Source organism: Pongo pygmaeus, chromosome 6, assembly GCF_028885625.2.
Source record: "Pongo pygmaeus isolate AG05252 chromosome 6, NHGRI_mPonPyg2-v2.0_pri, whole genome shotgun sequence".
Lineage (NCBI taxonomy): Eukaryota > Metazoa > Chordata > Mammalia > Primates > Hominidae > Pongo > Pongo pygmaeus.
In genome coordinates this window covers 43129788-43146180 of record NC_072379.2, presented here as the reverse complement: position 1 = coordinate 43146180, position 16393 = coordinate 43129788, and the positions used below count along the sequence as shown (strand labels likewise).

The 16393-nt window shown below is 42.2% G+C and overlaps 1 protein-coding gene across 4 annotated transcripts in view; it reads left to right on the top strand.

Moving 5' to 3' along the window:
* The window catches only part of HECW1 (HECT, C2 and WW domain containing E3 ubiquitin protein ligase 1), a 460467-nt gene that overhangs the window by 283226 nt on the left and 160848 nt on the right, over positions 1-16393 (top strand). For all 4 annotated transcript variants that reach the window (XM_063667367.1, XM_054495635.2, XM_054495637.2 and 1 more), the window contains one exon: positions 9283-9358. In XM_063667367.1, coding sequence (XP_063523437.1) covers positions 9283-9358 — 76 coding nt within the window. The remainder of the gene's footprint in view (positions 1-9282; positions 9359-16393) is intronic.

Below are 16393 nucleotides of genomic sequence, written 5' to 3'. Positions count from 1 at the left end.
GTAGACATGCAGAAAATGCTAACAGCAGCAAGATATTTACATAGGAAGCCTTTTTAAAGGATATAAATGTACCATACTGATAACCCATAGGTGTTAGACACAGACCAGTGCTTTTTGTTGGTTTTCAGCTTATGGTATATTTATAACTCTTCTAAGTTGGACCAAATGATCTAACAAAGGGCAACAGATTTCTGCCCCACAGTGAATGGGGGGTTCACGATTCTGGGCTCTGGCCCCAATTTGTCTGGCGTGACCAGTTATGTGACATCGTGGGCCCCTTGATTGACCAGCTTATGCTTCACGTTTTTCATCTATAAAGTAAGGAATCAGATATTAGATAATCTGCTAACATAATTCTTAACGATAGAAGTCAGAGGTTAAAAAACAAATACGATATAAATAACAACATTAGCCTGATTTAGAGCGTGTATTATGTGACACTTTTATACACATTATGCCATTCCGTTCTCAGGAGAACTCAGTGAGATACGTTTTATTATGATCTCCATTTGACGGAAAAGAAAACAGCATTGGAGCAATTGATTGCCTCACCCTAACACAGACAGAGGAGGAGCTGGCAGAGAAAGGGATGTGCTGGCTCCAGCCCGGCTGCCTCTTAACACCATATTGTACACCTGCCTGTGACCACCTCCGTAAATGCTCCCAACCATCCATCCACTCCACATCCAGGGAATTCAACATCCATTCCTGAATTGTTTATCTGTTTGTAAAGAAGGAATAAAACATGACTTGGTTATTATGCAATACAATAATGGCCAGCATCACATTTGTAGGTCAAATGTTCAGGACAAGAACTGCAAATTCAAAAGCTTCCAGGGAGCCAGGTCAGTATCACATGTCATCAGATCTAAAATGCCATGGACTTTCAGACCAACCATTGATTTTCATATTGCCAAGCTAGAAAAACTTTCTAATTTTAATTGCAAGACGTATGAGTGGTGTACTGCATAATGATTGTCAAATGTGAAGCAGTGGGTGCTTGGAATGAAAGAAGCAGTCACAGGACACCTGGGGACGTGTGATGCTTCTGAAGAGGATGCTGTTTCTCAGCCCCAGGGAGTTTCTGCTGGATATTCTGGGTTTTTTTGTTTTGTTTTGTTTTTGAGACTAGCCCAGGCTGGAGTGCAGTGGCATAATCTCAGCTCACTGAAACCTCTGCCTCCTGGGCTCAAGCAATTCTCATGCCTCAGCCTCCTGAGTAGCTGGGATTACAGGTGCATGCCACCATGCCCAGCTGAAACACTCTGTGATCCAAAGAAAACCCCATCAGTTTGCCATGCAGCCCACTGCCCAGCCTTACCTGTGCCAGTGGGTGCCTCTTGATGAGTTTGAACCAGGTAAGAATGATCGGCCTACAGAGAGTGGGATGATGACCCCTTCACAGGCCGAGGGGACAGCTGGCTGGGTAATGGTCATCCAGACAAGAAAGGAGTGGGCCTGGACCAAAGTGCCAGTGATGGGGATGCAAAGAAGCAGGTCATTGTTTCTAGTGGAAGATGCAGGCCCAAGCCCTGAAAACAAAAGCCTGTGTGGCCAAGGGGTCGCCAGAATCTAATTCTCACACAAGTCAGGGAAAGACAGTTTTGAGGGTAGGTGAGGTTTAGTTAGAGACAACTTTAAGATGTCTATCTTTCCATTACCATTTAAGACAGGTAGACCCTTGAGAGTGGTGTTTCTCAAAGTGTGGTCCCTCCACCGCCAGCGTCAGCGTCACCTGGGAACTTGTTAGCAATTCAGACTGCTGGAGCCCTCCCCAGACTTACAAAATCAGTCCTTCTGGGGGTGGGCCCAGCAATGTGTGTTTTATCAAGCCCTGTAGGCGACTCTGATGCATGCTAAAGTTGGAGAACCTCTGCACTAGAGGAGATGCCACTCAATTATTTTTTAGGATTCAGTACAATCTATGTCCTCACTTTTAGAACAGTCTGCACTACACAAGAAGCTACGTTAGGGAAGAATCACTTTATAGCCTAAGAACCATCAGGGAAAATCTACTATTGTATAAATCTCAGCCAGCATTTTCATTTGCACAGTGCTTCTTACACATTCTCATCACCTTGTTGTTGTTGTTGTTGTTTTAAAGAGACAGGATCTCATTCTGTCACCCAGGCTGGAGTGCAGTGGTGTGATCACGGCTCATTGCAGCCTTGAATTCTTGGGCTCAAGGGATCCTCCTACCTCAGCCTCCCAAGTAGCTGGGACTACAGGTGTGCACCACCATGCCTGATTAAATTTTTGCAGAGAAAGAGTCTCACAATGTTGCTCAGGCTGATTTTGAACTCCTGGCCTCAAGTGATCCTTCCACTTTGGCCTCCAAAAGCGCTGAGATTACAGGTGTGAGCCACCCGCCTGGCCCCCTCATTATTTTTAGTAAGCTAAAAGCAGCAGATCTTTGCCTGAAGGAGACGTATTCCTTGTGCTAAAATCTTGCAGGCCTGTGTGGTCAAAAGCAATCAGAGTAAAGAAAATCATTCCTAATTAACTCATTATTTCCAATTTGCACCATGAAAGCTATAGGATAAATGCCTCATTTTTCCAACCCCTCTCTTTTTCCTCATAGTGATTAGCATAAGAGCCCTGAAATTGAGGACCCTGTGCCTTGTCTTCAAGGTGGTAAAGAAAGCAGGAGCTGTGCAGACTGGAAGCTGGCTTGGTGATGGTAGCATCAGAAAGCAAAGGGAGGCCATGCATGGTGGCTCATGCCTGGAATCTCAGCACATGGGAGACCAAAGCAAGAGGATCACTGGAGCCCAGAAATTCCAGACCAGCCTGGGCAACATAGTGAGACCCCGTTCCTACCAAACAATTTTTAAAATTTGCCAGGCATGGTGGTGCACATCTGCAGTCCCAGCTACCCAGGAGTCTGAGGTGGGAGGACCACTTGAGCCTAGGAAGTCAAAGCTGCATTGAGCTATGATGGTGCTACTGCATCCAGCCTGGGTGGCACAGCAAGCAACTCTTAAAAAAAACAAAAACAAAAACAAAAAAAAAAAACAGCAGAGTTGTGGAGGCAGAATATGAACAAAATATGAGCAAAAGAGATGCAAGCAGCCAGGCTAGATCTGAGGAAATGGCCCCAGGGGGTTAACAGACTCTATGGAGTGGGGGTAGTGAGTTCTGAAACTCTTGTTTTAAGTCTTTCAGACCAAATATTGATTCATCTCAAGTGAATTTTGTGAAGTTGTGGCAGGCCAGGTCTCACTAACACAGGCCTCCGTTACAACTGTCCCAGCACTAACTGAGGAGCTAGGTTAAACATTAAAAGCTGATTGAGCCAGTGCCCTTATACAATGGCTGGAATGTAACAAAGAGCCCACCAAGTGTATTGCCTAGGCTTTTCCTGGGCCTTGAGGCATGACAAGATAAGGAAGGAATTCTTAACAGGACCCTTTTAGAATTAAACAAGTTTTATTGGGGGTCTGAAAAAACTCCCCAGGCCTCCACAAACAAGTTTATTGGGGTCTAAAGGAACTCCCCAAACCTTTATAATTTGGCAGGAGGCAAGATAAGTGTAATCACCCTAGCACCTAGACCCGTTTAGATTAAATAAACTTACTGAGGCTCCAGAAGAAGGTCTTCAGGACTCAGACCTTAGTTATAGATTAAAAGAAGTTAATCACTTACATCTTTAGATGAATGCACACTTACACATAGACATATAGCTTAGAAGGTATGTAAGTTCTGGAAAACTTTGTAATTTTGAGTTGGTCTGGTGATAATCTCTAGATCTTCTCCCTGTAACTGGTTATAGAAATAAAAACTCTCTTCCTCCCAGTTCATCTGCATCTCATTACTGGGCCACGAGAAATAGCAGCCTGACCCTCAGTTTGGTCCGGGAACAAAGTCATTGAATTGTTCTTAGCTCAGCTTTCACGTTTGTAAGCAGGAGTGGGAGTGAATGATACCTAATTCTTAAACAGTTAAAATAGTGCATATGGAAGAACAGGCTCTGTGCTTGGCACATAATTGCCACTCACCTGTGTTGCTTTCCCTACCCGCTTTGATGGGCCTTGTGCTAAGTCTTTCATCTCAAGTGTCCCTGAGGTTGGGGAGATTTCCTTGGGATTCAGTTGGCTTATGTTTCTTTTGTTTAGGGCCCTAAAGTTGGCTTTGCCCTTTCAGTTTACAGGTCTTTCTGTTGGAGAACTTGAAATGTGCTGCCTCCAACAGCAAGCAGCTAGAATGACAGTCACATAATAAGGGTCTAATGAGGGAAATGCACTCAGCAGTGCTCCGTAAACATGGGTGAGGTGTGTTTACTTATCTACCATTTACTTGTTTGAACATCTCAGAGATTTGGAGGTGGAAAAGGAACTTGGGCCTTTGGTTGGTTTGCTTTTTAGGTTTTGTTTCTTGCTCTTTTAAGGTGGCTTTGAGGCCTGATTATTTAACAGACTTTGTCTTGGAGGTAAAAGATACTGAACTTTAGAGGAATCCCTGGATCTCTGATGCAAAGTGGAACTCATAATTCCCTACTTTCAGCTGCCAATACACCGTAGCTTACATATTATTGATAATGTAATGATATTTGCACCTCATTTTTAGGTTCCATTATTATTATGGAGCCCTATACTTTTCATTTATAGGGAAATCAAAGTTTTCTGGGCCAGATAAATAAGACTCAGTGACATAATGAATTTTAATCTCTGCCTCATTGTCAATTTAATTGTTCTATAACTAAAACAAACCTTGTCAGCATGTTTAGGGGAAATAATTCTGTAATTATTTTAGAATAATCGTGGGTATGTAAATGGAGTTATCACATCAGAATTGAGCATAATGTGGCCACACTCCTATTGGAAATGCCATATGCACTAAAGGGAGCAGCTCCAGCTTTTACCCAAAGGAAGTAAACCCAGGTCTGGGCCATTCCAACAGGCAGCTTAGAAAGTTCTTTGAAATCTCCTGCTTTACCTTCCAAATATGTGCTCATTTGGCATTCAGCTTTAGATTTCTTCATATTTGTTTTTAAAATAAAGACAATTTTACCCAAAATTTTGGGTAAAATGATGTTCCCAGGCAGGCACCCTTGCCCCTGGGCATAGCTGCTTACTTCTGGGAACAGAAGGAGCCTGTGTGAGAAGCCCTGATGTCTTGGGAGGCTGGAAGACCTGGGATATAGGTCAGCACACATATATGACTGTGTCATTAGATGCTGCTATGTATTTTTAGCAAACCGTCTCATCTTTCGTGCAGTGATACTGTGCAAAGAAAGGGTAAAATTTGAATAACATGCTGGAGAGTAAAGGCCGAGGGAGCCCTGTCAACTGAGCTATAGTCTCCAGACTGCTGAAACAGAAGATCCCCTGCCAGGGTGAAAAGAGCTGATCTTCACACTGTTTTGCTGAATTGCAGTTTTAGGGGTGTGCAAGTGGTGTGAATTCATATTTACAACTTTTCAAAAGGCAATTGTAAAGAGAAAATGAGAATGAGAGAGGGAGAGAAAGACATCTGAATTAACCTCAAAGCTCTTAATTTAACTCCAAGAGCTTCTCAATACCCTGCAGAATCTTCTACACCCCACAACAGATTCAGTTTGGAATCTGTTAAACCATTTGCCAAGTAGGCTCTGTTGTGGAAACATTTGGGTGCAAGACATACACAGTGAAACTGCCAGAGCTTCAACAGAGAGAGGCGGGCAACGGGACCCGGCACCAAGCAGTTAGAATGGTAGGCATCAGACAAGCCACAGAGCAAAGGGAGCTTGTCAGCCCTGAGAAGACAAGCCATCTCCCTGACAGGCCTGCAGCCTCAGGTTGCTCCAGGGTGAAACTATTTGGGCTGAGTCTTCAAGTCATTTTCACAGTCAATAAACTGTAAAGAGTCTGTCTGTGAGTACAGCACATTTCTCAACGTCAAACGTGCTTCTGCAATGCACCTCGAGTCAGAAGTCAGGATGTCAAACCTCCCTAAGACTGGGCAAACATTTTTACTTCCTGGAAAATGTTTATTATGGCTACCATTCCCTCCATTTTTGTATCATCAGTGTGGTGCTTAGATGACTTTGTAAATGATGTTAGTGAAAAGCCAAGAATTTAGGTGGGATTTTATGGAGACTTAAATGATGTGTCTCCTCACTGAGCTTAGTAGCTTTTGGAAAACATACTCTTTTTCCTTCTTCTTCTTCTTTTTTTTTTTTTTTTTTTTCATCTACAGACCTGTTTTTGATGCAGTAAAGATGAAGAGGCTTCTTTGTAAATACTCTGAATGCCAGCAGAGGAGTATTTAAATATGAAGAACCAAAATATGTATGCTTTAAAAAGGAAAGAATAAATGCCATCCTTTGCTATCATTGCATGTTTGAGCTCATTTTCAGCTTAGCATGAAATATGCAGCTTAATCCTATACTTTTTAAAAAATATACATTGGAATGCACACACTCTAGACTTATAATTCTATAAACTATAATTATTAAAATTATAGTTTCTGTTGTTCCCCCAAAGAACTTATATTCTTAGAAAGAGACAAACTTGGGGTGGACATTTTTAAATTAGAATTAGGAACCAGAGGCTTTAGCCATTGATTGTTAATTGTCCTGGTGGTGCAGTATAGCACTGTGAGGAGGGGTGCTCAGCATGTGGAGGTCTCCCTTGGCCATGTCCAGGCACAGGCTTGCAAGAGAAGAAAAGTCCACAACATTAAGGAATTTGGAATCCCTGATTATGCCATGAGGACTGGCCACCTTCATAGTTAAGAAGAGCATGGTCTAGCCTGAGGATGTGGTCTCTGAACTGATGGCTGATCTCCATTTCTTAGTGTCAGCCATTGATGGGAATAACAAACAGCAAGGAGGAGGGAGAAGGCCCTCTGATGTGAAGAAGGCTAATTGTTATCAAAATGCCATTGATTTGTTCTAGGTCCCATTGCTCCATGCATAGAAAGCCAATCACTGAGACAATGAGTATTGCCAGGAAAGAAGGCTCTTTATTTGGGTGAGGTTAACTGGGAGAATAGGAGTTAAGTTTCAAATCCATCTCCTTGACCAACTAAAATTGGGGTTTATATATCAGGGAAGGAATGTAAAACAGGAACAAAGGAGGAGTCTAAGGAACTAAGGAAGATGAATAAGGGGTCTGGCATCCAATGGTCTAGATCTGGGCATCTGGTGAGTTTCAGTCCCTCACCTGAGAGTCAGTTTCCTGAGGAAGGAATTCCAATGAGATTATAACTGCCCAAAGAGTTCACCTTGCCCACTGCCTAGACAGAGCCAATTCATCAAGACAGGGGAATTGCAATAGAGAAAGAGTAATTCACGCAGAGCCAGCTGTGCAGGAGACCAGAGTTTATTATTACTCAAATCCATCTCCCCGAGCATTCAGGGGACAGAGTTTTTAAGGATAGCTTGGTGGGGCGGGGCAGAGTAGTGGGTTGGGGGGTGGAAGCTAGTGAGCCAGGAGTGCTGATTGGTCAGAGATGAAATCATAGGGAGTTGGAGCTGTCTTCTTGCAGTGAGTCAGTTCCTGGGTAGGGGCCACAAGATCAGACTAGCCAGTTTATTGATCTTGGTGGTGCCAGCTGATCCATCAAGTGCAGGGTCTGTGAAATATCTCAAACACTGATCTCAGGAGCAGTTTAGGGAGGGCCAGAATCTTGTAGCCTCCAGCTGCATGACTCCTAAACCATAATTTCTAATCTTGTAGCTAACGTTAGTCCTACAAAGACAATCTAGTCTCCAGGCAAGAAGGAGGTCTGCTTTGGGAAAGGGCTGTTACTGTCTTTGTTTAAACTATAAACTACAAACTAAGTTTCTTCTAAAGTTAGTTCAGCCTATGCCCAGGAATGAACAAGGACAGCTTGGAGGTTAGAAGCAAGATGGAGTCAGTCAAGTTAGATCCCTTTCACTGTCTCAGCCATAATTTTGCAAAGGCAGCTTTAAGACAAATGTAAGTTTCAAGTTTTCATCACACCTCAGGACCTATGAGAGTTTTGACTCACCAATCCAGGCCATGTTTTACTCTTATTCTTATCAAATGAGACTCTAAGGGACAGACATGTGTCAAAGAGTTTGACAATCTCTTATCTGGCCTGGTGCCGAGCCCCATTCCATATGTCACTCCACTGGTTGGCTCCCTCTGCTGAACAGCCCAGGATCCCTGAGATGCACATCACATTTGGGCCTCAGGGCAGTCATACCAAGATTTGTCTACAAGCTGCAGCCAAGCTCACAGGCTCACCAGGGGCACCTACTTCAGTGTGAAAAGATGAATAATAATCCCTTTGTACTTCCCTTGGTTGAAGCTGTGAGCCCTGTGATGCCCAGTCATTACTCCCAGTCTCCCATCAGGCAGGTTGATGTGAATATCCAATCACAACCTATACAGTATCAAGAATACTAAGAGAAGAAAGAAAAAGACTGAACCCACACAATCTACAAATAATGAGACTCTGAACAAGAGATTACGGATATTTTCATTTTTCTCTTTCTAGTACAGATTACCTTCTAAAAAATGGACACTGTGGATTTGCTTAATACCCAGAGTTTTAAAATTATTTTCTGCAAACATACAACACATGCAAAGGTAAATAGGAAGAGTCATTCTGCCTTCAAATACTCAAAATCATTTCTGAATAAAACCTTCCTAGAAGAGAATGGAAGCAAAAACTCTAGCTATTTTGATTAACCTATTACTAAATATTGAGCAATGATGAAAAACAAAACATTTTAGCAACATTGTTTTCAAATACCTACTAGACTCTGGATAATCCATGTAACAATTGTGTTCTGAAATTTCTGAGGAAGGCAATTGATTAATTAAGAGAGATCTCAGAAGAGCTCCTTAATGCCTTGTTCAGGCTCCTCTCCAGCAGTTTCCTGGAAATCCCTAAATAATAAGTGGAGATGCAGCAGTTCAACACTCTACTTTGCTAAATGGAAATACATTATAATTACAATAGTAAACATCTATTGACCTATCATTCTAGTGCCTTAGTCCTGCTTTAATAAATACTTTTTGCAAATTTAAATGTGAAAAGACATTGTTTGCATAAGTAGTTACAAAGGGTCTTTTCTATTACAGTAATTGTGTTTGTTGATTTCCATTTTCCTGAAAAGTACCCATCACCCCCACTAGCAGATCCTCTACTACTGGGAAAAACATTAGGTTGCTAGAAGGTTGTTTTAATCAATAATTGCCCAGTGAAATCACTGTCTTCGTTGCCTGTAGCTGGTAAAATCACTGTGAATAACCATGCTTGTGTTGAAGTGTGAATATCCATTTCAGTGTTTGTTTTGCTTGTCTCCCATTTTCCTTCTTTTTACAGATTTTTAAAAGCATTGGCACTGATGAGACTGTCCAAGGACAAGGAAGTCGGAGGCTGATCAGCTTCTCTCTCTCAGGTATGTTTTGCTCACCTAGAGACTTTGTGGAGAGACTAAGAATGTCAACCAAGAGTGAAGATACTCGCTTCCATTTCACTCTTACCTACAAGTCAGTCAACCTCTCTGTGCCTCAATTTCTCAATCTGTAAAGAAAAAATGTTTTTTAAATCTGTTCAATTTCCCTTGACCACATAAGGATAATAGAGAGTTTAGGAAGTAATAGATGTGAAAGCATGTTGAGATGATGGAAAGAGAGGCTGCAGTTCTACCTTTCCCCCAGGTCCATGTAGCAGTAGTTGAGCGTATACAAGGGGAAGTAAGAAAAACCTGGGAAGAGAAGCAGCTATTCAACTCTTTGTCTAAACGAAACCTCACATGGGGCACAACTGGCAAAACAGATAACTGAGCTGCTCAAAAATGCACATTCATGGAAAAAAAATCAGTGGAATCCAATTAAGTCTGTTAACTAATAATATTTTAGTTTAATATTTAAGAGTAAGTTAACGTTTTAGTTTTCATGAATGTACCATGGTTCCATCTGTCACGCGTGTCTGTGTGAAAAGAGTCCACCAACAGGCTTTGTGTGAGTAACAAGGCTGTTTATTTCACCTAGGTGCAGGTGGGCTGAGTCCAAAAAGAGAGTCAGCAAAGGGTGGTGGGATTATCATTAGTTCTTATAGGTTTGGGATAGGAGATGGAGTTAGGAGCAATTTTTTGTGGGCAAGGGGTGGATCTTACAAAGTACATTGTCAAGGGCAGGGAGAATATTATAAAGCACCTTCTTAAGGTTGGGGGAGTATCACAAAGTCCATTATTGCAAGGTGGAGAGGGCGTATTGTCATAAGGTCAATTGATCAGTTAGGGTGGGGCAGGAACAGAACACAATGGTGGAGTGTCATCTTTCGTGGTTCTTCAGTTGCTTCAGATCATCTGGATGTATATGTGCAGGTCACAGGGAATAAAATGGCTTATCTGGGGCTCAGATGTCTGACACCTTCATATGTTAATAATGGGACAAACTGGGCAAAGGGTATGTGGGAAATCTTTGTATTATCTTTGGAACTCTTCTGTAAACCCAGAATTATTTAAAAATTAAAAGTTTAGGGCTAGGCGTGGTGGCTCACACCTGTAATCCCAGCACTTTGGGAGGCAAAGGTGGGCAGATCACCTGAGGTCAGAAGTTTGAGACCAGCCTGGCCAACTTGGCAAAACCTCATCTCTGCTAAAAATACAAAAATTAGCCAGGCGCGGTGGCGGGCTCCGGCAGTCCTAGCTACTTGGAAGGCTGAGGCAGGAGAATCACTTGAACGTGGGAGGTGGAAGTTGCAGTGAGCTGAGATTGCACCACTGTACTCCAACCTGGGCAACAAAGTGAGACTCCATCTCAAAAACAATAAAATAAAATAAAATATAAAATAAAATAAAAGTTTAAAAGAAAAACTGAGCTGCTCTGGCCAACATGATATATACAAAGCTCAGGGCTTCACACACTCAGTCCCACCCTAAACAGTCTTTAAGGAGACACAGTGGCATAAAGCCTGAGTACTCTGTTGAGCACAGTTGAAAAACTACTACCTTAGCTTGTCACATCAACAGATGTTGCAGGCCATGAATGCCAGAGGTCACAGGCATGAAGCGTATGTGCCTCCTTGGGAGCTACACTGTTAACTGTGCTATTCAAGTCTAAGTGAGCCCCGTAAAGCAAATGTGTTTTGATCCATTGATCGTGTTAGCATGTGTATATCTAGGCTGAAGAAAAAAAAAAGAAGAAAAAACTTGTAACCACCCAATGGGTTCACCTTGCCCACTGCCTAGACAGAGCCAATTTATCAAGAGAGGGGAATTGCAATAAAGGAAGAGTAATGCACACAGAACCGGCTGTGCAGGAGACCAGAGTTTTGTATCACTCAAATCAGTCTCCCCAAGAATTTGGGCATCAGAATTTTTAAGGATAGTTTGGTGAGTAGGGGCCAGCGAGTCAGGAGTGCTGACTGGTTGGGTTGAAGGTGAAATCATAAGGAGTTGAAGCTGTCCTCCTGTGCTGAGTCAGTTCCTGGGTGGGGGACAAAAGATCAGATGAGCCAGTTTAGCCACCTGGGTGGTGCCAGCTGATCCATCAAGTACAGGGTCTGCAAAATATCTCAAGCACTAATCTCAGGTTTTGCAATAGTGACGTTATCTCCAGGAGCAATTTGGGGGTAGTCAGAATCTTGTAGCCTCCAGCTGCATGACTCCTAAATCATAATTGATAATCTTCTGACTAATTTGTTAGTCCTACAAATGCAGTCTAGTCTCCAGGCAAGAAGGGGGTTTGTTTCAGGAAAGGGCTGCTATTGTCTTTGTTTCAAAGGTAAACCATAAACTAAGTTCCTCCCAAAGTTAGTTGCGCCTGTTGCCAGGAATGAACAAAGACAGCTTGTAGGTTAGACACAAGATGGAGTTGGTTAGGTCAGATTTCTTTCACTGTCTCAGTTATAATTTTACAGAGGTGGCTTCAACTCACTAATTTTGTACTTCTAAGGCAAAAGCTAGCAACTCCTATTGAAATGCTTAAGAAATAACAATGATTAGTACCAACCTTCAAAACAGTAGAAACCAGGAATACTGCACAACTATGTGCCAGAAACCAAGAGTAATTGTCACTAACCAAAGCTCCAGTGAAGTCCAAGTCCTGAAGCCCAAGAGGAATGCCATGCATGGTGAGCAGGGCAGGGCTGGGGAGGGGACAATCTCTATTCCTTCATCTCTGCTTTGCCTCTGCCATGAAGACATGGGCTCACAGACCTACCAGAGGAGGAAGCCCCCCCACCACCCCAACTGGGTTCACAAAGCTACTTTATAAGGTGATCAGGGTTGGTTCATCTCCTGCAGTCCCCATACACATCATTTTTCTTACATTTATTCCAAGACAACAATTCCCAGCAAAGGAAAGTGACTAGGGATATAAAGTTAGTAGCTAGTGGAGCAAGCTTGGAATGGTCATGGACATATAATGCTCAGTAGTTGGCTATGTATATGTATGTTGCATTCACTATGTCTGCCTAGGACAAAAAGCAAATACTGTTAAAACTATCAAAATAAATTCCATGCAGCCAGGCATGGTGGCTCATACCTATAATCCCAGCACTTTGGGAGGCCAAGGCAGAAGGATTGCTTGAGCCCAGGAGTTTGAGACCACCTGGGCAATATAACAAGGTCCCATTAAAAAAGTTAGCCAGCCATGGTGGCATGTACCTATAGTCCCAGCTACTCAGGAAGCTGGGGCAGGAGGATCACTCGAGCCCAGGGGTTAGAGGCTACAGTGAGCTCTAACTGTGCCACTGTACTCCAGGCTGGGCAACAGAGCAAGACCCTGCTTCAAAAGACTAAAATAAAATAAAAATAAATTCCATGCCTCAAAAAAAGACAAGAGAGAAAGATCAGCAAAGCCCACAAAATATCAAAAATTTGCTCCATGCTGGTCAGCTCTGAGTATAGCAGCAGAGCTAAGGATTCCAGCAACAAGCAGTTGGACAACCAAACTCACTAAAGATGGACAAACACCGGGACTACATGACATGCTCATAGGTAAACAACAGAAATTTTGACTTGAACAATGTGTGGAGAAAATACTCTACCCTATTAAAAAGTTGAAGACTATAATAATCAAGAGAAAAAGAAACTATTCTATTGACAGATACCTACTGAAGAGAAGTAAAATATTTATCACTCATCTGCTTGTACCCTCAACAAAATAGAGGGAAGTGCAGAGCATATTAACTAGGAGATCAAAGATGAGAAAAGATGATAAGGGAGTTTTTTAAAGCTTGCAAAAATAGAAACTTAGAAAGTCAAGTGTATTTGCTTTCTCTTGCTGCTATAACAAATTGCCACCAACTTAGTGGCTTAAACAACACAAATGTACTCTTACTGTTCTGGAGGTCAGAAGTCCAGAATGAATGTTAAGGGACTAAAATCAAGCTGTCAGCCAGGCTGGTTCCTTCTGGGGTCTCTGGTGCAAATCCATCCCTTGCCTCTTTCAGCTTCTAGAGGCTGCCAGCATTCTTTGGCTCATGGCTACATTGCTCCAATCTCTGTTTCTTTCATCACATTGCCTTCTCCTCACTTTGCTCTTCCTGCCTCCATCTGACAAGGACTCTGTGATTACGTTGCACTCACCTGGACAGTCCAGGATAAATCTCTCTACTGCAAGATCCTTGACTTAATCACTCTGCAGAGTCCCTTTTACTGTGTAAGGTAACATATTCATAGGCTCCAAGGATTAGGATGTGAACATCTTTGTGGGGTCATTATTCTGTCTACCACTGTCAAGAAAAGATTTAAAATAAACTCTAAAAAGTACAATCACAGAATTAAAAGCCTTCAAAAGCAGTACAGAGCACAATCACCACTACAGAAAGGGAATCAGTGATATGACAGATTGACTTGAGAGTCTCTCCCAGAAGGCATCAATGAAGGGCAAAGCCCAAAAAGGATGAGGGAAAAAAAGATGAATGGCACATACAGAGCCAACACATAATCAGTGTTTTTGATGAAGAAATCAGAACAAACTGAACAGAAACAGTAATAGAAGAAAACTTGCTTGAGCTGAAGATAATTTTGAGTATTTAAATTAAAGAAGACCATCAGGTGCTCAGAGAAAGAAATGTATATGAAGAGACCAACACCTAGACAAATCTCATTTAAAAAGGTTTTTTTTTTTTTCCCCCAAATATAGCCACAGTAGACATCTGGGCTGAAAATGCATGATACGTACAAAAGAACAATCCTCATGCTAATCTCAGACTTGTCTTCTGAGATGCCAAAATAATGAAGCAAAGCCTACCAAGTGATACGGACAGGAGACAGGGAAATACTGGGTAGAAGAGGGCAGTTACCCAGCAAAGGCCCCACCCTCAATCCTGGAAACCCACGACCCTAAATGGAAACAGGCATTCCTGTTTTCGCACCCAAATGTTGCCTTTTGGCCCGCCATGCCCCTCTATCTTGTACCCATATAAGCCCCATACCCCAGGCTCCATAAGCAGATGAACAGAAGAGCAGAGCAACAGAAGAGTGGCACAGCAGAGAAGGAGAGAAGAGAAGGAGCATCCGAATGTTGAGAGGAGTTCAGTTGGGGAAGGTCGAAGAGGAGATTGGCCGAGGGACAGCCAAACTCCAGGAGAAGATCATCTTCCCACTCCATCCTCTTTCCAGCTCCCCACTCATCCTGCTGAGAGCTACCTCCACCAATCACTAAAACCCCTGCATTCACCATCCTTCAGGTCGGTGTGTGATCTGATTCTTCCTGGACGCCAGACAAGGATCCAGATACCAAGAAGGCAATGAGTTGGTTAACACTTAAGCCAGCCACAGATGGAAGAGCTAAAGGAGCACTGTAACACACCCACTGGGGCTTCAGGAGTCACAGACACCCTCCCCTAGATGCTACCGCGGGGCCGGAGCCCAAAAGCACTCACTCAGGTTCCTGCACCTGCCCGTCTGCATGCTCCCTCTCCCATAAGGGGCTTGAGCATGCGAGCCATACCCCTGTTGCATGTCCTGTGAGGGGGGTCAGGGAACTCTCCTATTTCACAAGTTCTAAGGGGAGAATTGTTTTACCCAAGATTTCCATGTCCACCAGATTTTCATTTATGTGGGAAGGCAAGAGGAACACCCTCAGGTTTATAAGGGCTCAAAGACTACCACCCTCACACCTCACTTTAAAATAATATGTGAGTATGTACTCCAGCATACAGAGATAAAATTGAAGAAAACTCGAGAAATGGGGACATTGCAATATAAAAAGACTGATTTTCTTTTTAGGGTTTAAAAGGGGAAATAAGCAGAAAGTAGATAATGGAATTGCCTTCTTAGAAAGCTCCAAGAGTACAATGAACGTATCAAAGCAAGATTGCTCACGCAGATGCTTTACTTGTCAAGTCTATTTATACTTCCTGTTTTTACCACTTCCTGGAGGTAATACATTTTCTAGGTAAATATTATCACTTTAATTTTCAATGAAGTGCACTTTTAGCATTCTAACTGAAAGAAATGCAAACAAAGATTTATTTACAAATATATTGGAGACAACTTAAACATTCAAAATTAGGGCTTGGTTAAATAAATTACCATAGAGCCAAATCATTAAATGCTATATACCCTTAAGAATTGGGTATACAAAATGTTCTAAAAGGCATGGGAACATCCTTATGATGTTGTTGGCGTGGGAAATAATTTTTCCTCTGGTTTTCATAAGTTCTTGGCTGAGGACCCCCTGTAACAGAAGATAGATTAACAAGAGAAAAACAAACAGAAGTTATTAACGTGTATATCTCATGTATACATAGGAGATACCCAGGGAAAATGAGTACATCTCAAAGAAGTGGCTTAGAATTTCAGCTTACGTAATGTCTTCAACAAAGAACAGTACAATTTTTAGTGAAGTGACAGGGCAAAGGAAAAGGACTTTGAGTCTTCAGGGGCAGCAAGTTCTGGGAAGGCTATGGTATGATAGATAGATGCTGTTTAGTACAGTTTATTATGCAGGTTCGTCTGGTGCTGTCTCCTGGTTGGTACTGGTCTGAAGTCATCTCTGGTGATCAACCTTTGATTCCCCTGGTAGAGAGCGGAAGAGGGACACCTTTGTAAATTTATGCCCTGCTTTTGGGAAAATAGCGAGAGGGCAAAGAGCTTTTCTTTTATCTACTTCTTCTCAGTTGTCTTCAGCTCAAAATAATCCTTATGCCAAAGTCACAGATTTTGGGATGTTGTTTCCCGGGCTCTCACATATAATGGGGTGATATATTCTGGTCTCTTACACATACGATGCAAGTCAAAAGAAAAATCTTGGATGCAGTAATGAATATGCAGTATGTTCTCAACTACACAAAGAAAAATACTAGGAGGCAATAAGGTTTGGCAAAGGTTGCCACTGGTGGGGAGGGGGTACTTACTTGAAATAAATAATTATTTCAATTAGTTATTTGAAATGACTTTAAAATTCTATTTTTTATTCTATATTTTAAGTATTATAATAAATGTACATATGTTTATCACCAGAACCAAAAAATA